The sequence below is a fragment of the Coturnix japonica genome, chromosome 4, assembly GCF_001577835.2.
Source record: "Coturnix japonica isolate 7356 chromosome 4, Coturnix japonica 2.1, whole genome shotgun sequence".
In the NCBI taxonomy this organism is placed as follows: domain Eukaryota; kingdom Metazoa; phylum Chordata; class Aves; order Galliformes; family Phasianidae; genus Coturnix; species Coturnix japonica.
The window spans coordinates 54668177-54694887 of record NC_029519.1 but is presented as its reverse complement, the minus strand read 5'-3'; the positions used below and the strand labels follow the sequence as shown (position 1 = coordinate 54694887).

Sequence of the window (26711 nt, the reverse complement as noted above, 5' to 3'; positions counted from 1 at the left end):
CCTGTCTCAAAATCCAGAGAAAACTGATGTATTCTGTTTTTAACTTCTGGTTTAGAAAGCATATGACACTTTGAACCATTTCCAACATTTCCAGATTTAGTAATGCCCACGTGTCAGACATTTGTTAGTCAAGTACTTCTCCCAAGCTATGAACAGCAGCTCTGGAATCTCCAGATTTGCTAAAATGCATCTTAAAAAAACCTAGGCAGTGTGTCAGACTTCCTTCATCAATCTCAACTTGTTTAATGAGGACCAGAGGGAAAAAAAAAACACAGAGGAAATTCTGAGTAAATGGCATCAATATTTGTCAGTGTCTGTCTTGGCTAGGCAAGAAAGGAGAGAAGCTTGACACAGAACAAACAAAAAAAGCCCCAGTGGATTTCCGCGTAATCCATCGCATTAAATACTATCCCACACAGACAATTGGGGATGGTACAACTTGCCACAACTTGAAGGGTTTCCACAACAGAACCAAGTACCAAAGAGCTGCAGCACAAAAGGTCAGAGAACTAAGGAAATGACCGTTAATTGAAGAGATTTCTAAAGAGTAGATTACCACAGAGAAGAAGTTGTGAGTTTGGAGATACCAGCAAAGACATATTGGCACTAGAGTCACCTGATGAAGATCCCATCCCCTGCTAAGGGGCTAATTAAGAAATCATGTGACAGCCTGAGGAGCCTCAACAGGAGCAGAAAATTTTGTTCTCTCGAACTATCATAGCATATCATTTCCAAGGAAGATGCTGTGCTGTATTATTTTTTCCTGTCTTTCTTAATCTGTGAATGTTTTTGTTCTGAATAGAAGTGTTGACTGATGAGATATGTTTTGGAAAAGATTTCTTTTTCCAAAGAACTCGTGTACTTTGTGATTGTGTGGGAAGGAATATATTGAAGTTCCTGCGGGAATTAGAACTCTCTAATTAAATTAGATAATTTAACCATGAGCCTTTTTTTCTAAAAGAGTCGGTCTGTGTTTTTAAGTCACGCCTTTATGGGACTCACAGGAAGTAATAGAACTGTAGCATTGATGGTGAATTCTGCAAGGTGGCATCCAAGGAAAGACCCAACGTGGAAGGTTAGTAGAACAATGTTAATGGCAGGAGTTCAGCTGCAGACTGTTATAGACGATCTGCCTGTCAGATTAAATGGATAAAAGGTTTTGATAATCTGAAAAAGACTTATCAATTATCTGCATGGTATGAAGGCAGGTACTCCTCAGCAATCTGGGCAAGCCTTTGAGAAATGGTAGAGAGGGACTGACTGTGGTGGAATGCTAACAGTGACACAGGGAGATTCTGCAGACAAATGTAGGCTGTGATGTAGAAAATCAATTTGTAGAACCTTCATACACAATTTTCTGAAGTGTTCTTAATACAGCATGCAGAACAATATGCTTCTGAAGAAAATGTTACAGTATTGCTTCTAGATATCAAAATAGGCCCATGTAACTGTAAATTATGTTCTGAAAACATTATAGTACATCTTCTTCCCCTGTGAATAATAAATATTGCAGCATTTCCAAAGAGAAATACTTTCTTAGGCACAGAACATGATATAATATATATAATATATAATTAATATATAATACATAATATATAATATAATATATATAATATATAATATATAATATATATAATATATATAGTATATAGTATATAATATATATAATGGAGAAAAAGTAAATAAATAAAAATAAAAAGTAAAAAACAATAATTTAAAAATCCACAAAAACAAACAAACAAAAAAACAACAGAAACACCTTAAGAAAAGAGAACAGTCAGCATCTCAGTATTTTGACAGCCAGAGAGAGAAGGCTTCCTTCTGAATCCTTTTGATTCTGTCCTCCCACAAACTGATTTCACAAACCACGACAGCAAATAACTGTCGAACTACTGCCACCTACAGTCTGGCTGTAAAAATGCCAGCCTTGGGGAGAGAACGGGGAAAGTAGTTTCGTTTTAGTCATCCCATTGGAAAGCACTACTATATAATGCTATATAATTCACCTAAGGATCCTGAAATGCCTTTGTGAAGATCTTATCACCTATTTTTCTAGCTTACGTTATATTATAGTCGAGTTCTCTCGTAAATGCTAACAAATTGCATCCTAAAATTTTCTTATTTCTTTTCCATGTATTGCAGCAATCCATTTTTATAGACACCAGATGTTAATATGAATGAGTTACTGCTGATATTAGGCATGTCTTGGGAAGTGAGAAGAAGCTTCTAGAAGGCTTTGTTGAGAAGAGATATGCCCACAGCAGCTGTCTCTGATCCCTCTGTCACTGAGAATGCAGTAAGTTGAAGAAAGAAGTGATCCAGAAGTAGAGTCCTAATAAGTCATGAAGATAAGAACTGCATGGAGTGGGAATTTAAGGCTGTGCTCCTTGGCAAATTGCTTGTCACTGCCAGTAAAAAACATTTTGTTCCCCTGCTCCATTTCCCCCTACCTCCCCCCCACCCCCCCACCCCCCCTTTTTTTTCCTAGTGAATGTCAACCAATATTTGAAAGATTTAGTCTTGGGGAATAAGGAGACAGCATGTACTTTGGGAAATAGTCATCTACCTTTGGGGATAAGAAAATAGTCAAAACTGCTCAGATCAGTTACACAATACGTTTCCTCTCTCTCCCCACTCATTTGATCATCCAGTGTGCTGAAGATATGTTCAAGTGGTGGTATTTGTTTCACTACATTTGTTCCAGAAGTAACACGGGCACATAAATTTTTGTGAAGCCTCTTTACTAAAGATATATTGAACATGTTATTTCACAACCTGATGGGTTTCTTTTTAGGCTTTAGGCTATTGTAATAGTATGCTCAGCTCCACTTGATGGCGATATAAATATAGAAAGCATAGGCTAGTTTAATTCTGTTAACTATTTAAGCTCAAACTTCAGCTGTTTTAAGGGTTTGCCAGACTATAGCCTTCTTGTCAGGTATTTAGAAATAATCAGACTCAACTCAGATAGTCCTAACTAGTCAAGTAGGTTAAATTTTTCACTAGCTTTAATAATGATCACCTGTGTAGCTGTGTGTCTTGCAAAATGATGAAGTCCTTTCCCATAATCAGAGCACACGAGTAAGAAATTAAAGGTAAGCCAACAGGACACTGTGTGTATTCTCCTGGCAGCTGCTGCCATTGCCTTCTTCACAGATGCTGTAAGCTTTTTGATGGAGAAAAATCAAGCTGTGAGCAATTCTGGCATTGATGGGTGAGGTATCTGAGGCACTGAAGTGTCTTCTTATTCCTCTGATTTTGATAGTAAGTTGTAAAATCAAATAAGCCAATATTATTTGGGAGTTTGTGATACTTCATTGTTCAACACACTTCCTATCTCTTCCTTTGGTAATGAAATAATCGTTGAGATTATATACGTATAAACAGAGGTGATTCCATATGGTTACTGTGCTTGGACAGCATGGGTACAATTCCTGCTTCTGTGACAGCCTGTGTTGCAAGGAGTATGCAAGCCAAGGCCAGTAGAAGGACTTAGACACATCTCTTACTGAGTCAAGTGGTTGCTAGGCACTTGAGTTTTGTTGCAGATTTGTCCCCTAGTTTATCTCTGTCCTGTTTATTTTTTCTTTTTCTTTTTTGAGGGTGATATTTCTTTCCCATGCTGCAGTTTTGCATTTCTAGTTTGCTGAAGCTCTTCATTAAGGGCTGTTTTTTCACCAGTGTGTGGTTTAACCAGCAGTATCCTAGTCAAAATGGGCAGTAAGATATGATAATCTATAGAAGCAGTGAAAATCACCACACCCAGCCACAGAAAAGTGTTAAGATACAAGCTGTCTGTTCAGTGCTTGAGACATATCTTTTTCACTGACAGAGAGTGGATGGGAAACCCGATTAACATGCTTTTCCCAGAAAGCAAAGGGTTCATAATACAAACCTGTTGTACCTTCTGGTGGAGGCAGCACAGTACTTTACTTGCACCACTTGGTGAAACTTGTCAAATATTTCTGTAACCAATATTGAGGACTTAGGTACAAGGACATGATTTGTGTGAAACTGCGTACACAAGCTGTAGCACTCTTCAATATTTAATTCTGGTAGTTGAGCAGTCAAGCTACAGTTTGGCCACTATTAATATTGTTGTTTGTAATTATGATTTTTTTTTTCTTCTGACTGGGGATATTTAGTACAAGATACAGTAACAGGTATCTTCATCTGACTTCTTGTGCAAGGCACATTAGCAACTTAAATTTATCTTCAAACAATGTTTTATTTTTTATTACAAAGGTTTCAGAGACTCAACTGGAAACTGAACTTTTATTCCATGACATAAATGTACCCCTTTTGACTTTATGAAAAAGATTTACTGAGCATTATGCATTTCTAAATCCTGTTTCACAAGCTCAAAACTATGTATTATGCAGTTATTTAGCCACATACAGCACTTCAAGATGCATATTAATCACTGCATTGGTTAATGTATATGCAAGGTTGCTTAGCAGGAGCAAGAAAGTGGCAGTGCCAAAATGCACGTGCATGTACTATCTTTTGCAGTTGCATGGTACCATTTGGAATAATGTAATTTTGTTGGTAGAGTTGATAAGAAGAATAAAATGTGGCGAATGTTGCCATGAGATGGTGGGATGGTAAAGCACTTCAAATCACTGAAACAATGGTAAAGGCTAAGGGCTCCCTAAGCAGAAAGACAAACATACCCTAACAATCTTATAAACCAACTGATTCAATTTTTGTATTACTTAATTTGTGCATGTCCTTACAATAATTATTTTAAGTTTAAAGTAGTCAAGGTAGTTCTATGACTTGACAAACAACAGACGATTTCTCTTGCCAAGAAGTGTCTCCCCAGTTCATAGATCAGAAAACCTTTGATCATATGTCCTGTTGAAGGTACAAGGCAACTACTTCAATAATTTAGCAAACTGTTGTTTGAACAGATCAAAGAGTTCCAATGCAGAAAGCTTTTTCCTGATGTTTTCTTGGCATACTGTTAGTCCCACTAATATGCATAAATTAGTGCTACTTTGGGGCATTTGGGAAAAAAAATAAATTAGATGTTGATCATTTAAATGTATCTCTATACAAAAATACCATGATGCAGTAGCACAAAACATTTTCATTTCCCCACAACTTCACGTATTCTAGTGTCTCCCCTTTGGTTGGGTTGTGAAGGTTCTATTGAGAATCATATCCTAAAAATGTTTTTTATGTTTGTTTGCTAAACAGCAAACACTGAATACTTAGAGATTCTCAATCTTAACTGTATGTGTTTGCTAGCTTACAGTATTTCCCATCTGGAACCACTCAAAGAGTTAGTTCATTTCCTCATGAGAAAACTGCTGTTTTGTATAGCCATGTGCCTCACAGGACATTGGGTGGTTTCACCACCAGAAGTTCAGTTTTTTTCCAAAACTCATTTGGGTAGATGTGTCCGTTCTGAAATATGAAGAGGTAGATATTTTGATGGAGGATAATATTGGTAGCAGAAGAAGAGACAAACATGTCAAGACCTCTCTCCTGCTGCTTCATTGCTGCTGCTTTCTAGGTTTGTTGGGCACATACACATCTTACCTTCATCAGGGAAGGGGCAATATAGAGCTGGATAATTGGTCATTTTTATCAGGACATAATAAAATAAAAAATTGGGATCCAGCAACTGAGTCCAGGGCAGTAGCTTAATCAGGATGAAGACTAAGTCTCAATACATGGGCTCATGGAGATATATCAAACAGAGAAGCTCTGTCTTCAAGCTGACAGGGAATGGAAAATCTTTTAACTAAGTGCTGAATCTTTTTTTGAAAGATGGTAACCAGTAACTGCAGCTGTTCTGTTGACTGCACAAATGAGCTGGTACAGCTTGTGCCCTTTTGTGGTTCCTGGTATCTAGCAGTTGATCTGATTGTTTCTGGTTTTAAGGAGCCATTCTTCAGTTCGGGTCAATGTTCTTTCCAATGGCTACATATAAGAAAGGTAAAGTAATAAAGTTGTATTGTGTTTGTGAAGAAGTCTGTTGTGACCTTGTGGTGTAAAATAATATAATGGCTTGGGTTGGAAGGGCTCTTGAAGATCTAGTTCCAACCCACCTGCTGTGAGTAGCATAAATCAGGCTGCCCAGGACCCATTCAGCCTGGCCTTGGGTGGCACCAGGGTCAGGGCATCCACAGACTCTTTGGGCAACTTGTTCCAGTGTCTCACCACCATGTGAGTAAAGAAATCCTCCAGATATCTAATCTAAACTGTCCCACGTCTAGTATAAAACAATCCCCCCTTGTTCTATCTCCATCAAACCATGTAAAAAGTCATCCCACCTCCTGTTGGTAAGTTTCCTTTAAGTACTGAAAGGCTGCAGTGAGGTCTCCTTAGAGCCTTTTCTCCAAACTAAATAAGCCCAGCTCCCTTAAGTTTTCTTAATAAAAGAACTGCTCCAGTCTTCTGATCATCATCTTGGCCCTCTTTTGGACCTGTTCTAACCTTCTCCATGACTTTCTTATGTTGGAAGCCCCAGGCTTGGACACAGTCCTTCAGATGGGACCTCACGAGGGCAGAGAAGAGGGTGACAATCACCACCCTCATCCTGCTAGCCACCCTCTTTTGGTGCAGCCCGGGATACAGTTGGTCTTCCAGACTGCAAGTGCACAATGCTGGCTTATGTCAAACTTCTTGTCCACAAGAGCCCCCAAGTCCTTCCCTGCAGGGCTGCTCTCATTGAGTTTTTCTTCCAATCTGTACACATATCTGGGAGTGTTCTGTTCCAAGTGCAGCAGCTTACACTTGACCTTGTTGAATCTCATTAGGTTCCTGTGGGCCCATATACAACATCTATATGTACATATACAACATAGTGTACAGAAAAATACTGTTTCCTGAAGATGGTGTATATGACAGGTAAATCTAGTAATATCACTGTTTGGAGTGGTACCTCTCCGAAGCTAAACTTTCACCAAGGTTAACTAAACTATGAGTGCAGTTGTAGTAACTCAATGGCTGAAGAGAGCATATGCAAGGAACTTAAGCTATCAAAGCTGTACACCACAGAAAGCATTTCTGCTTTAAAGTCTAGAAGCAAAATATCGGGTTCATTTACACAATAGGAATGTTTTCTAAACCAAGGCATCTACAAAATGCATCTGGAAGTTATGTTTATGCAAGCTGTAAGATATTTCCCAATGAGGATGAGTCACAATCATGTCACTAGAGACGCAGTCATAGCTTGCTGTCTTCACACACACATCCTGGCATACCTTTACTGGTTACTGAAACTAGGGGGACAGATACTGGCATCTGAGAAGCCATAATTTGAGTCTGCTTATGTAGTCAATTTGATTCCAGCACCCGTACTGTTAGAGCTGGAGGACTGAAACAACAGGAGAGAAAGTAGTGTGAAGCAGAGGAGGCAGTAGAAACCCTGTTTGGGTCGGCAAAGGTATTGGAAAATGAAAGGAGGTATTCTGGCAGGAAGGATTCTGTGGAACTGGACCTGAGGAAGCACAGAGCAATGCCAAATTTCTTGAGGAAATCTTCACAACAACCTCCACATTCCTGTTTTACAGTGTTTGTTGAAATCACCTTCTCCTCCCTCGGAGTTGCTGTGTTTGTACAGAGAGAAGGCCATAACAGGGACAGCCAAGTTTTCAGTTGTCCAAACAAGTCGAGGAGTTTCAAATGGTCATTTTAACAGCATGTTTCTTATAAAACATTCAGCGCTGATTATATCACTAAAAGCAAATACACCGTCAGCCATAAGGCCAGAGGATTAGTTACTGTGCTGTTGTATCATGAACAACAATATAAGAGCAGAGGGAACTGAAATACTCTAGCACTTGGATACATAGTAATTAATGGCTCCTTAATAAGTACTTGTTGAAATGCTGATAGGCTGGGTGTTCCCAATAAGTAACCGAAAGTTGTTGCTTGTGTGGCAGGAACTCGGATCTGAATTCTTGGCTGATTTCTTTAGTTACACCTTTAGTTCCTCAAAAACTGTAGTTGCCCCACACCCCACTGGTGCTCTTATCCATGTGCATACTAAACTGTGTCTAGCATGGGTATACAATGGTAATGCAAAGGTCTTTTATACCCCACCTGCCCTTATCCAAGGTGCTTTGGAAAATCAGATTTTCTCTGTACACACACCGGTCTGAATATGCATGCTGCCCAAGCGCTTTTGAGAGCCTTCTTGAAATTAACTCTGAAAATAAACCAGTGCTCCCCATTGAAGATATTCATATCCTGGTTTCTAACTTTACAGCATGGTACTCACTCATTACGGATAGATTTCTGTGGATTAGAAACTGCTAGTTTTCTGTAAATGTGTGAACAGAGGCAGCGGGGGAGAAGGAAGAATAATTTGCTTTGCTTCTTTATGCACTGCTTAGATGTGGAATCCTCAACATTAAAATACAATGAGTTAAAAAAAAACCTCAGTTTAGCAAGTAGATTGTCTTTAGCTTTGCTAGCAACTTCAAAGGGGTCCTATCTGTTAGTGTAGGATCTGTAGGGTTGAGGTTGTTAAACAACAGAAGCAAAAAAGCCCTTGCTGAACTTCATTTTGGGGAAAAGCTATAGATCTCTTGCCTCAAGTCAGATTTGGAGCTGCAAGTAATCTGCACAGCATGATTTGGGTAGCTCATGTAACTTAGTCTGTCGTGAGCTGGAAGATAAGGAAGGGATATCCTCTGGGTTTTCTGGTAAATATTTGGCTATGCTTAATTTCAAATGGATTTTTTTATTGTTGATGTTCTAGCTTCTGTAAAAATGCCTGCAACTGCTGGCAGACAGCATAGTATAGAGCAGGCAGTTTCAAGACTTTGAAAACTTGGAAGGGGTTTAACACCTTTGCATCCTCCAGATCCTTCCATTCTTTCTGTGAACTGGCTTTCTGACTTGCAGCCAAGTTTTCATCTCCTTGCAACTGTCTGCTTGCTGGGAATGCTGCCAAATGCCAGCACCTGCCAGAGCAGAACAAACTGCATGGGCGCAACCCAGGCTGTTGCTCAGCAGGTCACTGGGATTCAAGGATGGGGACAGGCCAAGAGGACAGCTGTGAATCTCCTCTTGGTAGGAGCTGTGCCATGTATTCCCTGATGATGCTGTGGCTTTGCTATAATTAGGCTAAAAGTCAATGTCCTAACAAAGTAAATAAGTGACTTAGAGATTAAAGGAAAAAATTGCAATACATCACTGCGTGAAATGTTTGATTTCATACAGTTTTCTAGGGAAAAAAATGACAACACTATTTAAAGTAACATCACATTGATTTGTCTCAGAGCAATTCTAGTTCCCTGCTCAGCAGCACGCTTGTTTAATAGATCTTCAATTGATTTAAGTTCCTGACTTTCCTCTCTGTCCTTCTTCTTCTAACAGGTAGCTATGACTACAGTGTGGCTGGTATCCATGCCTATCTGCTATCTCTGAGCATCTTTTAGAAACGGTGAAACTGATTTGGGTCCTCATTTTCCAGTCCCTTCCCTATAAGAGCTAGAAATCCTGTCTTTGACAGGAAAGAAGGAGTTTGTTTTTAGTAAGGTGAAAGCTTAGTTTGCTTAGTGTTATTAACACCTATGTAAATAGTGAGAGAAGAATATTGATTATTGTAAGCAAACACAAGGATATAGCTTGTTAAAGGTATACTGATATGGTTAAAATGTAGTTGTTCCTAGGCCTGATCATACACTAATGTGCTCTGCCATTAGGCTGCTATGTTAGTTTCCAGATACCTTGTTGCTGTACATATATATATATATATATATATATATATTTTGTGATTTAAAACATTTTCTTTCTCACTCTATTTTATAGAAGAATTGGCATCCCTGTGAGAGCTGTGCCTTTTTGTTGCTGTTTTCCTCACTTGGCATTAAAATGCAATCTAGGTCTTATGAGAATGTTTTGTTATCCATATCTTTAAAACTTCATTTTACTTTGCTATGTAATTCCTCTTCAATGGAGGCCATAGATACAATGACATGCATTTGTGTTAAAAGCAACTAAAACCAGTAAGTGTTGGGTTTATAGCTACTGTTTTGAAGTATGATCCAGGCTCAGATACTGCACTAAAAAGCTGTCAAAATCCAGAAAAGCAGCAATGGAGTCTGTGACTTTGCAGAGTAAGGAACTCTGCCATCCCTTTCATTCAATTTCCATTTGGCTGCTTTGCTTCAGTTGTTTAAATTTGTTGATCTGACAGTCAATAACGTTGATCTGCTATGATAGTTTTCTCTAAAGAAGGAGCAGCTAGAAGTGTTCACCGGCATGTTTGGAAGGGTTTCAGACAAATGTAGTTAGTGACAGCAAGTGAAAATAATGTAAAATCTGAAGTTTATATCAGGAATTTGAAATGGCTTTAAAACCAGAGCAACTGTTCATTTTTAAGAACTAAGTGTTAATGGCAGTTTCCCAATACAAATTTATTTTGGATGAACTATTTGGAAGCATTCCAGTTGTTTAACAGTCTTTCTTGAGTGTTGGCAGTTGTTGTTCACAAGTGTGGGAACAACTTCACAGTTAATATTAAGTTATTCTATTCCTTCAATCTGGTAGCAGAAGATTAAGATTTAACATTATAATCATACCCCGTGTTCTTCTGATTTGTGTTAAAAGATCGTATATTTGCCAGGTATTTCATAATCAAGAGTCAAGCAACACCTTTCACTTGATTGAAAAGGCTGAAAGGAAAATTGTGGGTATGTGCAATTGAATACAAGAACCTTTGCCTGGCAACATTAGTAAACTTTGCAAATTAGTTGTGTTGGAGCAGGTGTTAGTCATAGCATTTTTGCATCATAAGGATAGCATCTCTTCCCTGTGTTTCCAATAGCTATCAAAATACCTCAGAATAGGTGTTTTCTTTTGCTTTGTTTTTGTCTCTGTTGTAGGGTTTTTTGTTGTCTGTTTGTTTTTTTGTTGTTAAGCATGAATAATGAAATAACTTTCATCTTCCAATCCACTCACCACAAAATACTCTGTAAAAAAATGTATGGAGAGGAAGCTAGATGCAAGGGACCAGGGAATTACTGCCCTTGAATGGCCTCCTTAGTGTCCTCTCTTTAGTCAAAGGGCGGTGGCATAAGGCACTATGAATAACTTATTTCTCTAACTGCATCTTCCTCCACCCCTTGTACTCTCAGGACAAGGAGGTTTTGTTTGAATTTTAAACACTCTCATGTTACAAAGGAGTCAAGTGAAGAACAGAGAGGGGAAAGTTTTCATTATAAGCAGAAAAGAAAATAACATGCCTAAGAAAATGAAAGTATTGAGATGCAAGTATCTAAGTACAGAGTCACCATGTTTATGTAGTTGACACTGTGATGGAATCTCTTCTCCATAAGCAAAGGTATGTATTCTCATCATTAGATTATCTGCATTTTGGTTCTTATTTTCAATCACATAGCTAGATATAAATGAATCCATTTTGAATTTGTGTTGTACATTTGTTAACTCCTCTTGAATTGCAACAAATATTTTCAACACTTCAGTGAAGAAAAATGATGAAAAAATGCCAATAAAGTACTCCTGCAGAATGGAGCATGTATGACGTCGCTTGGTAATATAAGGGTCTAGGAAATTCCTAAAATGTCACAAAATCGGTGATCTCACACAGCAAAATTTGCGTATTTTGTTGGATCTTTAATGGTATAATGTGAGATACTTTGATAATATTGTTCAAAGTTTCTAAGTTTAGAACCTGAAAGTGCTGTAAGATACAATAACACAAGGAAATGTATCTGCTCTTACAAGTGCTCTCTCTACATCTTAACAAAACACGCTATGTTATTCTGCTGAGCTTACTAGCCCATCTGTAATGAGCAGTGTAGGAAAAAAACCCTGTCTGTCTTTGCTGTTTCTGGGAGACTCTGATGTTCCTGGTTTGTGTGAGATTATTTTAGGTTTCTCAAACACCATCTGGGTGGCTATGCTGGGACTTGTATCATATTTCTTATTGTGCTCTGCTGGAGATGATAAAAGCACGAAAACATTAGGATGTACAACCACAGCAGAGATCCATTTTTTAATTCCTCTTGCAGTGTAAAAATTCATCTACCCTGTGCCTTCCCAGTCCCTAACAGAAATAATTATGTCATGCTTTCCATATCCTTCCCTTCCTATTTCTTCCATGCTGTGAAATCCAAAGATCATGTTCTAATGCTCTGCTTTAGCTGGTCTTTGGAAGAAAACTTTTCTAGCCTCTCTGCAGTTGCTGCTTGACCTGATAACAGCTATTTCAGTTATGTGTCAGCTTTGCCACACATCAAATCCTTTGCTTACTGCTTATCTCACAGTTGTCAGTGGTGAATGTGTCCCTACAAATGACATCATCTAAAAGTCTAAAACAGTTTGGGAGTGTCATCTCTTACCTGTGTTAAGTGATAGAAATAGGAGGTCCTTGTGCTTCTCCCACATTACTGTTGATTCTACTGTCAGCCAATGTTTAACCTGGCTTTCTTACCTCCAAGCAACAAAACTACAGCATGTCCTTAAGTAATAGGGTTTTTTTAAATCCTCAGGTGAATTCTTTTAAAAATGAAATCTTGGTATGGTGCTTGATATACCTCTCATATTTGGTCTCATCTTTTATGCTTCTCTCGTTTAGAAGTTTAATCCTATAGACTTCACTGCCTTCTTGAACAGTGTTTGCACAGTGCTTTTCCGTGGGGGGTGGCATGAAGTATGAGTTGACAGAGGATTCTGTGCACTTGTTTATATTTAAATCATTGTACATAACTATTTCTGAGCTGCACATTCCCGATCTATAAAAATAAATATAGTATTGCCTTTACTTGCAGAGTTTTTTGGAAGATCTTCACATTAAACTCCGTAGTCTTGAGATCCTCAGTTGGTGGTCATTTTTGAGGTGCCTTCTGCTGCTAAACTATTACTTCAGCTGCACTTTTGTGAGGTCTGAAACTGTGCTAACCTACAGGGATTAGCTGGTGAATCTTTCTTTCCTCACGAATCATAAGCAACAGCCAGCAACTATGTTAGGAATTTCGACAACTCTGTGGTGTCAAGCAGTAAACTGCGAATTATTTACTTACGAAGCTTTCTCACTGGTTATGCTGTGCTCTTCTATCATATGGTGGTTTACACTCACCCCCCAAAGTGAATCATTGCTAGGACAGTTGCCTAAGGCCATTTTTTTAAAACTTGCTTTCTTACACTTAGTGATATTTGCTCACAAAGTTTTTTAGTTCTTCCTGCACATGTGCTAAAAAAAATTCTTTACCACCCTTTGAGTCCTAAGATCAGTTTATGTCTGCATGGTTTGACAGCTGTACTTTTCTTTATCTATGGCAATTTATCATCTGCTTCTGAAGCTTAAGGCCTAGAAACATTCTGTATCCACATGTGTACCTCATAAGCTCATAAACACAGGGAGTAAAGTGTCCTGAACTATTATATTTCTTTTCTCCCTGCTGGACTTGCTTGCGAGGAAACCTTTTGTAGGCCACCAAGCAAATAGACTGTGGAACTCTCTTAATTCTCCTCCCACAAGTTGTGTTTCTAATTCATCCTCTCTTCTACTTTTCCAGAGAGTTTCTTTTCTGCTTTGTACCAAGAGAGCTTAAATGGACAAAAGGACTTAACATAGTATTTGGTCTTCTGAAACCTTTGAAATTGCTAATTGACTTAAATTGTTATGTTAATTAATTGTCTATTGTTAAACCTCAATAGGATTTTAGTTTTAGGATAAGGATCCAGTGTGAGAATTGAATTGTAAAATTATTGATTATCATGCACTTCTTCAGCCATCTTTGCTATCGTTAACAACAGTATTGGTATTGATATAGTTCTGTGATTTCTTTTGTGATTTTTTGCATCACCTTAAGTTGTAAATTCCTGAGTGTTTTTTTCTTCTAAATCTTTAACTTGCTCAGGAAATGTGCTCCTACTAGATGTTTGCACAGTGTTATCCTGTAGCCATTCCAATACCCTGTTCCATGCTGATTGTGAGTAAACCTTGGAGGGTTGTGGTGGGTATTTTGTTTGATTGTAATGCCTTTTTATAAGGTTTGAGACACTCATTTCCGTGTTTGAGATGTGATAAACAAAACCAGTGGTTCCATGGAGACACACATGCTACAACATCCAGCTCTAGCACTAAATAAATCTTCTAAAAATAAGTGTGTCATGACAGTTACATTAGAAATTCTAACATAAACAGTATGCTGTTTATGCCACTGTACACACACACAACTTTCCTCTGGTGATGAGAATGCTAAGGGAATATATGAATTTTCTGTCCTCTCATACTTTGTTCAGCTGAGGGAAGCGTCTTGCAAAATAAAGGACTGTGGGAAAGGTGAATGCTAAAACACTTTTTAATTAGAGAGGGAAAGGATTAACTTGTGTATTAAGATAGGTAAACAACTACTTGTTACTGTAAGTTTAGTAGCCTTCCTGAGAAACCCTAACAGAGGGTGTTGTTTGCTTTATTATTGCTTTTTTCCCTCAATAAATTCTCAGGGAGTCTAGAACGAGCTGGTACAGAATTCAAATCTATTTATTGATTTTTGTGTGTGACTGTGAATGAAACATTTACTCTGCGCTTCTGCTCAAATTGCTAAAGGAAGACCCAGCATCAGCATTATCTTTTGGCAGTGCTTACTCCTCTGTAGTGATTTCAAGCACACGTGCATGAGCTCAGTTAAATCCCTGAAGTCAGATGCATTCATGCCCTAAGTGAAAGTGAACAGGACGTTGGAAACAGTAAGAGCTCTGTTTCACTGACCTGTGTGTATTTGTTTTGTAGGTGACTAGTATTCTAAAACACTGGAAGTTACAAGCTTTTCCTATAAATTATCTCATTGTAGAATATTCTAAATACTTCTCGTGTGTTTATACACACTCGTATTTAGTTAGATGTAAACGGAAATGTATTCCACAGTTGTGTGAACTAAATCCATAGTAATTCACACATGGTGCTTCAGGTTTCCATAATCTAAAGATTAAAAGAAACTGCCTTTGTTTGGTCTAGTGTGCTCCTTAGTGTATTAGAGACTTCACCTTGGCACATTTAAAATCCAAACTCGGTGAGCTTGCCTACAGGCAAACTTCTACCTAACTCTTATACTGATATTTAAGGAGTAGCTCGACGGCTACTGAATTTGTAAGTTACAGGTCTGTACTTACAGACTAAAAACTAGAGATGGCTATATCAAAACTCAAAATAATTTTGAGTGTTGACACTAGAAATATTACACATTATTCTATTGCTATACCTCAGTTCCATGAAATAGGCATGACCTCATGGAAACAAGGAGAGAGATGATATTTCTAAAGTATCATTAGAATTGCATTTATTTTCTAGTGAACAGCTATGATATCTACACACCCTCTATTAAAAAGTACTCACATTCTTGATGTTGTTAAGGATCTTTAAATATCTGTATATATTTGTACTTGAAATCAAAGGGATGAAGATTTTCATCTGCACATTTTATTACAGAGATATTTTTAAAGATACTTGCTTAAACAATATCCAGTCTTAAGGGAAAGGTTGATTCTATACCTCTCATCAGAAACTGAGTATTTTACAGTTGTACAGAGTCAGAGCTAATGAGATGGCTAATGGCAGGCTGTAGAACGAGTAACGCCTCTTGCTGGGTGAAATATATTGCACAATATTAACCTTTTGCACAAGCCAAGCTTCTTCAGGTGGTAAACAATATTCAAATGTGCAGTCTCACACTGAGCAGCCTCAGAAAAGAATCTATCTATGGTTGTTTTACCATAGCAATGCCATTATTCCTCTCATAGCTTGAGATCCACATAATGACTCTAACACTTGTAATTCTCTATTAACCCATTAAATTACAGAATCAAACTTTTGCAAAACTTGAGATTTCACTTTTCCTTTGGAGTATTTTACTGTACCATTGTGGCTTAATGGAAAGATCCCTTTAAATTCTATATTTACAGAATGTTTTGTACCATTAGAAGGACGTATTTCCATTGCCAAACTATGATCAGGCTTTCAAAAGTGAGTCAGGATCATCAAATTGATGATATCCATTTATTTATTTATTTATTTATTTATTTATTTATTTTTAAGCAGAAGATTAAACCAATGAGTACTTTCTATTTTTCTTATTTGGTTTTGATTCTTCACATTATCGTTTGACAGTGTTCTCCAAAACCCCAAGTTCTTTTTCAGTATTTGCAAGAGCCCAGAGTTCAGGAGAGCTGCAAGAGTCCTGAACTGGTAGAAAACCAAGTATCTACCTTAACATACAAGTAATCTCTGATTTGTCTATGAGGCATGGGAAGTTACATATAGTTGTTGTGATTACTGGAGTCTTCTTGGACAAGTTAAATATGAACAAATAGGACTGCTGAGAGATCATGTAAAGAAAAATATTTTTGGAGAAAAAATGTGTTGGAGGAGTCAATCTAATATTTTTATCTAGACACTTTGAAATATCCATTGCCTTACATCATCTCATTCAAGGGTGTGCAGTTAAGGATAGCATCTTTAGTCCTATGTAAGTAGTTAGTCCAACGAAGAATTGAGAGAAAAGGGGTGCAAACAGTAATGCAAGGAATAAATGTGTTGGTCTTACCTGCCAAACTATAGGATTATGACTGCTATTTTCAAGTAGATTAGTTCAATTGGTTTGAATGAAAATAAACACACAGGATTCCTCTCAGTTTAAGAAAAGAAAGTAAGAAGATCACAAATTATGCTAGCTTTGATGTGAAGTTACAGCTTTACTGAATTTCTGAAAACAAAGCCAATTCAGAGAGGATTTGGCCCTTCAGGAGATCAGGGAAGCTGACTGACATCTTGCGCACTGCCAGTCACCATCTGCTGTGCTGGCACCTGGTGCTGGTTTATGTTTGACAGTAACGTTACACAGGTGTAAACAGAGCAGGAAACAAAACAATGGTGAATCGGGACTGTGGAGTACTGTTGGGAAATATTTGTTTTACAGTGTACAAAAAAAGTCGTTCTTTTCGTTTGAGAGAATTTGGCTCTGTGAGAATTTGGCTAGGCCTTATCAGGTTCGAGATGAGCAAAGATCAGACTTCCTGATTGATTCTGTACGTCACAGGGCTACATCAAAAATCTGAAGTAATCCTTCAAGTGCTATATAAACAGTTGGGAAAGTATGTGACCTTAGGTCTTGTTAGATGGCACTTAGGGACACGGTTCAGTAGGCACAGTGGTGATAGGTTGGACTTGGTAACTCTAGAAGTCTTTTCCAGCCTTAATGATTCTGATTCTTGCAGTCTTTTTCAGTAATAACCAGTTTAGGAACCTTTTTTTCTTTTCAAGTAGAGAGGTACAAATGCAACATTCCTTGAGGAAAAGTGTTATCATTCTCTCAAAAAATAGAGTAGGATTTTTACTCTGTAGAGGATTGGCAAAAGAGAATAATCCAAGAATTCCTTGAACTTTTCAGCATTATGCAAATATAAGTCTAAGAATGTCTGCAAATCTGAATTTGCTTAGTTACACTAATTTAAATAATCCTTTTTATTTCTGATTAAAAAGGAACCCCTTGAAAACTAAATCAATTTGGAAATTAACTCATTAGCCCTGCTCTACAGAGCACTGACAAATCTTTTTGAGGCACCAACAGCCTGTTTTGATGTAGCTGCTTTAGCCAGAGCGCTTATTTCCAGCTTATCTACTGTTCATAGGGAACACTTCCATATAGAGACTTTCAAATTTCAGGATGCTTTCAGTAATTAACTGGGATTAGAGCTGTGTTTAGAAATAGACACACTCAAGATCATGGTTTAATAGGACTCACTTCACGTACTGAAAGAATCATAGAATCATAAGATTGGAAAGGACCTACAAGATCATCTAGTCCAACCACCCGCTCATTGCCATTGCTACCACAAGCCACAACTATATCTCACAGATCCTCATCCAGATGCCTCTTGAACACTGACAGGGATGGCGACTCCACCACCTCCCTGGGCAGCCATTCCAGTGCCTGACCGCTCTCTGAGAGAAAAAGTTCCTTCTTATGTCCAGTCTAAACCACATCTGATACAACTTGTAGCCATTTCCTCGGGTCCTGTTTGTTGCCTGGGATGCCAAGCTCCTCCTCACCACAGCCTCCCTTCAGGAAGTTGTAGAGTGCAATGAGGTCTCCCCTGAGCCTTCTATTCTCCAGGCTAAACAATCCCAGCTCCCTGAGCTGCTCCTCTCCTCATAAGACTTGTGCTCCAGACCCTTCACCAGTTTTGTTGCTCTTCTCTGGACATGTTCCAGGGCCTCAGTGTATTTCTTGCAGTGAAAGGCCCAAAACTGAACACAGTACTTGAGGTGTGGATTCACCAGTGCTGAGTGCAGGGGATGATTATCTCTCTGCTCCCGCTGGCCACGCTACGTTCTGATTCCCTTCACAGCAGAGGAAAACTTGTGTTTATTTTTCTCAAAGATACAAAAAATGCACATACGTGTAAGCAGAGCCACAGGTAGGTGGAGCATCTTCTGTTGGTACAACTCAGGCAAGGCAGGTACTGTCATTTGTAACAACGGGCAGCTGGGCTGGACCAGAATCTGCCTGAGCCTCCACCTGCCAATCCCCAGAGAGGAATGAAAGTCAGAGTCAGTTGCTCAGACTCTGTAGGTCAGGATTTAGGTTTTCCAATGGAATTTTCATGGTTGTTGCATTCTGGATCTTTCTGGTAGCTGGTTATACTGTGCCTTTTTTTATTATCTTTTTTTCCCCACTTGATGTTTGTGTACTATGGTATGAAATTTACTTGTGAACCAAACCAGTGTCACTGCTAGTTAAGTATCTTAACCCTGCCTTCCTCACAGTGCTGGTACCCTGCAGGTATCCTGATTGCTTGGGGCAATGTTCAAATGCTGGGTTTGGAAAATTTGGGATCAGGGACAGTGTGTCAGCTCATCCAGTTCAGCATGTCTCCACAGAGGTCCAAATCAGAATCTGCTTTAAAAGTGTAACTTTAAAATACATATCCCTGTAGTGAGCAGTACCAATTCAGATGTGAAATTCTGTAGCAGGGAGTTACAGAGCAACCTGCACTTGTCCAGATGCTGCCGCTCGGCTGCCGTACTGCAGCACGAGGACTCCTACCTAACTCAATTGGGTGATGGCCTCGGGAATATCCCTGTGACCTCTCACGACTTCCCTCGTTCGTTTGCTCGGAAGGCCGCTGGAGCCGCACGCTCTGTGTAGTGCGGATGGAGCCCCGCTGCAGAGGGGCACCGCGCTGAGCTCAGCTGAGCCGCCGGGCGCCGCCGCGCCGCGTTCCAAGGTCCGGGTGCCTCGGCCTCGGGGACAGCGTGGCCGGGGCCGTGTGTCGGGGCAGCGGGGCTAGACGTGGAGCTGGACCTTGGCCCGCGGGCTCCTCGCGGCCGTCTGCGGGACCACGGCGGCAGCGACGGCTCCGCTCCCGGCCGGCAGGTGCGCGCTGGGGACCGCCTAGCGAGCCGGGAGCCGGCACGTAGGGCACTTGGGCGAGGCCGCTCTGACCCAAAGCCCGTGTCCGACGGCCCCGTGCTATAACCCAGCCCGCTCCTGCCGGAGGTGTCGCGGAGAGGCGCCGCGCCGGGGCCGCCCCGTTTCCCCACTACGCCCCCCGGGGAGGGGCCGCCGCCTCCCACGCCCCGCCGGGCCGCCGAGGGGCCGCGCTCCGGCCACAGTCGCCGCGGCGCGGAGATGCTCTCGGGGGCGGCGGTGCGGGGCAGCCCGGCGGCGACCTTCGCCGAGGACGTGCTGCGCGTCTTCGGGAGCAACCGGAGCCTGTCGGCCGGGCAGCTCTCGGCGTTACTGAGCCGGCTGGGCGCCGCGCCCGCGCTGAGCGCCGTGTTGCCGCTGCCCCACCTGCACCACAACCAGGTACGGGTACCGCCGCGAGGGCCGGGCTGCAGCGCGTGGCCGGGGATCCGGCTCGCAGCTTTCGTGGTTCCCCTTGGGGAGGAGGGAAGGAGGGAGCAAAGGTCCGCGGCGGGACAGCCGCTGCCATCCGTCGGGGGCTGCTGAGCGCTGCCCGCTGGGTCGGCTCCACCTGGCGTTTGGCGTGGGCAAACAGCCCGTGAGAAGCTGCTCCAGTATTCCTCCGGGTCTTATGTAAGCGCAGCTCCGGGACGTGCTAACGTGAAGCTGTTGTGCGATAGCAAGGACTTGGTCGCCACTTGGCGTGAATAAACTTTTAGAAACTTCCACATCTTTCGTCTAAATGCAGTGCAGAGTGTGCATTCATCAGTTCATCTACTGAAATCTGTGTAAAACAGTGTTTAATGTACTGACTGATTTTTACTGGAATACTTAGCCCTTTTCTTGAAATTACTGATTCTGTGTAGTGTCTTGATACAAAATCCAGACAGAATTTCCTACCTATATGGTGTCTGAGAATACCTGAGTTTCCCTGAAGGGGAATCCTTAGACTGCTGGAGACGTCCTTAAGAACGGAAAGCTGGGGTGGCTGCTTGCTCTGGTTTGGTTAAACCCCGCAAGAAACAGAGGAGGTACTTTTATGAGCACCGTGAGACTCTTTTTCATGTTTGGAGCAGAAGCTTCTGTGCTTGCTCAGTAATGGACACGAACCCTGGATAAAGTTTGCTTTAGAAGCAGTGTGATTTTGATGTCTTTTCCTTCACCAGGGGTTTAATTTGAAGTTAATGCCACTAAAATCAACGTAGCATTCAGTGTAAGCATGGCAGTATTTCCCAGTCAGTGCTTCTATTTCAGATTTCACAAATAAACACTGTTCCAACATGGTGTATTAAAAAAAATGTGTATAATCATTTCCTGCCACACATGCTAAATACGAGTTTGCAGTGTTAAACACAGTTGTGAAAAGGATCTTTCTTTAAAAGGGCTTTAAAATGAGCAGATTCCTTAGTCCTCCAGGTTTTCCCTCTGCAAAGGCACGTAGCACTCGTACACAGACTACAGAGGAAAAAATAATAATGCTTGTGCTTATTACTGCCCAATGCTATTCCTCATAAATCATTTGAAGCTTAACCGAAACAGTCTTTTTCTTTCAAACAGACCTGCTCTAATTGTGTCCTTTTTGAAAAATATATAAGGTGCCATACTGAAATGTGTATCCTTTTTCTCCTAAGTTAATTGTACTCCTTAAAATTGCCTTTTCAGCCATTTAAGCAAGTGCATTTACCATCTTGATTCTTGATCCCTCAGAGCTGTTAAGTATATCTGTGACTTTGGGCAGTGCTGTCCATAGTAAGTAACTCGCGTGGCCATTTTTGACACTGTGACTCATACTTTGTGATTTCAAGCTTATAATTTTGAGTACCCGCTGATTTTGAAAGAAAACCAGAAAGTGGCCTAATCCAGGTTTGTGTTTTGTAAGGCCCCAGGGGCCCAAACTCTACTGAATCTTGTTGGAGAAAAGTAAGTACTTCTGTAGAGTGAATCATGTATTTTCCAGGTAGGCTGCGTCACCTATTGAGGCTGCGTAGGTATCTGACTGTAGGAGGAAACAGGGATTATCTTAGACTTTCAGTTCCTAACTTCAGTGTCCAGAGTTAGTGGGATGGTTCTGGGTCCTTTTGTTTCAGTGAAGATAACACACACTTGCGCTATCAAGAGCCCCTAATCCAAACCTGAGGTCATTTTTAGTGGAGAGCTGAGCAGTAAGGGACAGTGACAGAAACTTTCAAAAAGCTGTTCGGGAAGGAACAGCCTCTTTTTAGTGTATATATATACGCTTTTTTAGTGTATATATGTCATATCAGACAAACCACCCCCCTTTTTTTTTTTTTAAATAATGTTTTGGAATTTTTTATTGAGCTGTCTTCATTTCCTCATGTTTCTGCTCCTTTATTTTCTTCCATTGAGAGTTTTTATAATTCTCTTTATTTTGTGTTCACATTTTTTTTTAATGTACAAGCTAAGACTTTCTTTAAGAGAAATAATGGGAACTGAGGAAACTCAAATGCTGCTCTCAGCTGCTTTTTCACTCTTCACCATGGAATTCCAACATGTTTTAGTCCTATAAACACCTATAAAGCTAGTGATGATTTCAAGATAATAGATGATAGCGTGTTTACTCACTCTGTCTTTTCATTGCCAGGAAGAGATGTAAAAACAAAGCTGTGCTTCATATTCTGTTGTTGATTTCATTGTCACATAAGAGGCATAAATATATATTCAGAAGTTCTAGTCAAAGAATATGCAGAAAGTTGGGTGGATGTTGGAAGGAAAGAAAACCTATTGTCATTGCCTTTATTTTATACTTTGGGGTAGTCAATAGGTGCTAAATTCATACTTTGGCTGTTCTAAAATTGTATTTCTGCCCAGCTTTTGTGTTACGCCTGAATATTGTCTTAATGCAATGTATTTTGTTTTTAAAACAACACTTTGGACAAAACAAAGTCAAAATCTGCATTGGCATTAGTGTTCAGATATTGTGCATTTTCACCTCAAGATGAGTCAGAACAGTAAGTTTGACATTTTGGATAAACTAGAACCAGGCTGGTGTCTGCTATTATTTCACTTGTTTAGGTAGTGTTTGCTAGTTTTCTAGTGTTTCTTGAAAGAAGGTTTGTCATGATCCATCACCACAATCTGACATTGCCTAGCCAGTCAGATGATAAATAGTCTTTTTTGTTCTACTCTACACATGTCTTACTTACTAGAACATCTGCAGTGAATTTCAATGTTCATGGACATTTTTCAGCTCCCCACATAAACAGCTACCTTGAATATGTTGGGATGTGTGTGAAATCCCCAAAGCACACAGATGTATTCATGCAGCTTCATATGGCTGGACTGTTTCTCACAGAGCTGCTTATTGAATGCATGATCATGTCCTAGCATCCACTTCTCAACTCTGATGTGTGACAAAAAAATCTGTTATTGCATCAGTAGTAAATGCTTTTTGTTAGCATAAAGTTGAGAAAAGCGTATTTATTTGTCTTTATTTTGCCTTATCCAGGCTCAGGCTGAGTAAAAAAAGCACACTAGTCAGAAAAGTATCTACCACATTCATTCTTTGCTGTTGCTACTGTATGACCCAGTGCTCAGCCCTAGTGTGGGCTAGCCTAGTATTTAATCTGTTAACATCTAGAAACTGCAATGACTGGTTGCTGTTGCATATCTGAGTGCTTCACATGTGGAATGCTACAGATAAAGGCAGAGCAAAGATAAGAACACTCCAGAAAATCAGAAAAGAGAATGAATTTTTTACAAGATGGTTGGCATTGTAGCATTTTTTTAATTCATTCTCCCATTAAAAAGCTCTTTGCATTATTTTTTCCTGAGCGATTATCTCATTCCTTCTTGTAAATAATGTGGTGATCTGGTGTCTGCTTTTTCATTATAGATATATGCTATGCTGGTTTGAAAAGACTGTAGGAAATTGAACATCACTTTGTTTCATTTACAGTCTTAAAAGAAAATCCCGTATTGGTCAGTTCAGAGACATGGTCAATTATGTTGTATCTTCTTTGAAGTCGTGAGTTAAAGACTAGGTGACAGTCACGTTATAGCCAGTCATCTCAGTTTTAGCACCATGACAGGGATTACTGAATAGCAAGGGGCAGGCATGATGGTAGACTCATTAAGCCAGGATGTCATCCTCAGTCCCCTTTTCCATGAGGATAAATTGTCTTTCTGCTGAGATTATCTGTAAGTCTTACAAAATAAATAGCTTGAGTTTTTACAGCAATGTGATTATCTTAATGTATTTATCCTCCAAAGATAAATACAGTTTTGCAGTGTGCAAACACGAGTTGCTCCAATCCAAGGCTTCTAAGTGATCAAATCTTTTAATTAGTCTCTTAATTGTGTCTGTGAACTCACACAAGCTTGCTTTTTAGCCCTTGGATGAATGTAGGAGTTGCTGAGAGGATGACATGACTCATAACAGTGAGTCATTTACAGGAGCTGCTATCATCTGGGTTCACCCCTGATCAAAATAATAATAGTAATTAAATAAAATTGTGTTTCTTGCCCTTGCATAAAAGAGCTCTTGTCCTATGAAGTTTCTCATTTCTTTGTAAGCCACAAGTTTACTAATTCATGCTTGTCAAATTGATACTTTTTATGTTCCAACAGTAACATTTGTTTGTTTTCTTTTGTAAACCAATATTAACAATTTAGTATTTAAAATTACTAGTCACCCATTCTATATTTCTGGAAAGAGATATTTAACTATCTTTGAGGTAGCCACGTCATGAACCTCAGTGCACACTGGCTTGTTTTTCTAACAGCCATTCACTGCAGCTTTACAGAAATGGCTCTGTGAACTAGCTGATAGTACAGAAAGCACAGTATAGGAACTATTCCTATAGACCACAGCTGTCCTCCCTTTGTATTATACTGGTAATATTAGCCACATATTCCGCATTATTTCGTAATGCACATTTAAGGGTAAAATGAGAGTGAGAATAAATGGGTCAACATGCTTTAAAACAACCAAAAAAAAAATAAAAAATAAAAAAATTAGACAGGATTGTTCAAGAAGCAGGGCAGAAACATTCCGGATATATTTTGGCTGAAGTCACTTGAATTGGCTCACTGATTCTTTTCCTTTCAGCTAAACACAAAATAGTCACATGAAAGTAATATGTGCATACCTTTCACCTTTTGGATAGTATTAGAAAAACATATATTAATGGAAACGGAGGCAGCTTTGTTGAAATAAATAAGTTGTAGTTACTTTGGCTCGTCTCCAGAAGAAATTTGCTTTATGAATAATCCTGAATTAGTGGGGAAGTGCAGGGGAGTCTGAAGGCTGGTAAAACTGAGCAGAGTGGGGAGTAACCATTTGTAATTGTTAAGGCTTCCAGTGCTCTACACTTGCAGTCACACTGAGTTACACTACAGAGCATGTTGTGTGCTGAATTGGTGTCTCATATAGAAAGAAAGCACATTTTGTCTTGAGACTCATCCTTAGTTTGTGTGTGTTGTACATCAGTGTGTTAAGTTAGTTTGCAGGCAAAAAAATACAGCTGTGTGTTTATTGATCATTGCAGGAGAACATGAATGTGAATAAGTGGAAATAGTTAGATGGAAGTCTTTAACCAGGCCTTGTTTAACACAGCTATGCACATTTATCCTTAACCATTAGGTACTTTGGTGTCCTGAGCTGAAGGCAAAGTGAAGAGTGTTTTTATGTCATAATTCCTGGGTTTCTCTGTGGATGACTTAATTTATTATTATTATTATTATTATTATTATTATTATTATTATTATTATTATTATTATTATTATTATTATTAATGTTGTCAAAAATCCTTTTTGTTGCAGTGCCTGACAGGGGAGGAAATTTTTTCTTTGCATGGAATACCAAACAACAGTCACATATCAAATTCAGACTTCTCTACAATATGTCCTGCAGTTTTGCAACAGCTAATTTTTCACCCGTGTGATCATGAGGAAAATTCTGTGGATGCATCTAGACCGCATTCTTTGCAAGGTTAGTTATTTCATTGATATTCTGATTAGATTGCGTGGAACCTACAGTATGGTAAATAATAATAATAACGATATAGGACAGAGAAGAATCAGTTGGTTGACAAAGTCTCTATTCTGTTGGTAAGGATCAAATGTGTGATATCCAGATTCATTGTTCTGGGGGACTCGATGTAAAAGATGAGGTGTTGAATGAGCATGAGCCAAATGAGAGTATTTTCTTAGCACGGGTACTGCAATGTTTTTCATAATTTTCAAAATACCAGCATTAGTAACATTTCAATTAGCATAAGTAATTATAAATAGTATAATGTATTTTAGGAACTATTGATCATTCCTAAAGCTTAACTATTGCTGTGAATAATAAGAACTACATTTGATTAATCACTGACATTGCGGCATCGATATGTCATGATTGTTTTAGATTATTTATACCTTATGAGGGCACGTATTTTCTGGAGGCTTTTAGTATCTACGTCAATCTTTTTTGTTGTTGTTGTTTTATTTTGTTCTGTTAGTTTGTTTATTTATTTATTGTTGAGGGCACTGTTTGGATAGGTTGTATGCAGAAGGCCTGATCTATAGCTGATCACCTAAGCCATTTCGACCACCGCTCCTATTTTTCTTTTATCCGGATGGCTCAGAAGCAGTGTCCGGTAGGAAGATAAGCAAGGCAGTGTTTTCTCTGCCCCTCCCTTGCCCGCAGCTCAAGAAATCTGCAAGGCCCATACTTCAGAGGTTTTTAAAAAAACACAAGCATGTGAGACTGTGACAGGGAAATTCACAGAAAGATCCAATGCGAAAAGTAGGAGTAAATGCATATAGATCCTGCTGTAAATTTATGTGTTGCCCCCCATCCCTGCCCCATAAAAAATGAATTTGTACTGTGTCGATATTGAGAGTGGTTGATTTTATTACTGTCCATCATGCAAAATTCACAAGGCATGTTTCCAATTGTGCTTCCAAGTTTTCTGCTTAGGGACTCTCACACATTCTAAGAATATCCTGTCTTCCAAAATATGAACAGATAAGGCATACAGAAGAAATTAATTCAGTCAACTTCATGGGGCAGCTACTTGCATTAAAAAGGTGTTGTATAAGCAAAGTAGAAGTTAAAAGACAGAGTATAATCTATCTTTTTTCCTTAGGCTTTGTATATCTAATATCTAACCTAGCTGAAACACTTGTTTCCTCCTACCCTTTCTCAACTCTCTGAAATGCAATAGGGAGTAGTACAGATCAGCGTGAAACAGCTGTAAAATTCCAATGGCAATCCTGTCCAAGGCTACTGGATTCTGTGCGGTCTGCTTGGCATTTTAAAAAGATTTCCACAGCCTTATTTCCACTTCTTTTTAGGAAATGGCT

The 26711-nt window shown here is 39.4% G+C and overlaps 1 protein-coding gene across 3 annotated transcripts in view; it reads left to right on the top strand.

Annotated features, from left to right (window-relative positions):
- Positions 1-2167: 2167 nt before the first annotated feature.
- SLC39A8 (solute carrier family 39 member 8) overlaps positions 2168-26711 on the top strand; it is a 39975-nt gene continuing 15431 nt past the window's right edge. Inside the window, exons 1-2 of one of the 3 annotated variants that reach the window (XM_032444424.1) lie at positions 2168-2296; positions 25182-25350. In XM_032444424.1, coding sequence (XP_032300315.1) covers positions 2252-2296; positions 25182-25350 — 214 coding nt within the window. In that variant the 5' untranslated portion in view covers positions 2168-2251. Of the gene's footprint in view, positions 2297-19568; positions 19803-25181; positions 25351-26711 lie in introns of those variants that run through there. The other 2 variants (XR_001555118.2, XM_015862097.2) reach the window with 2 other exon arrangements.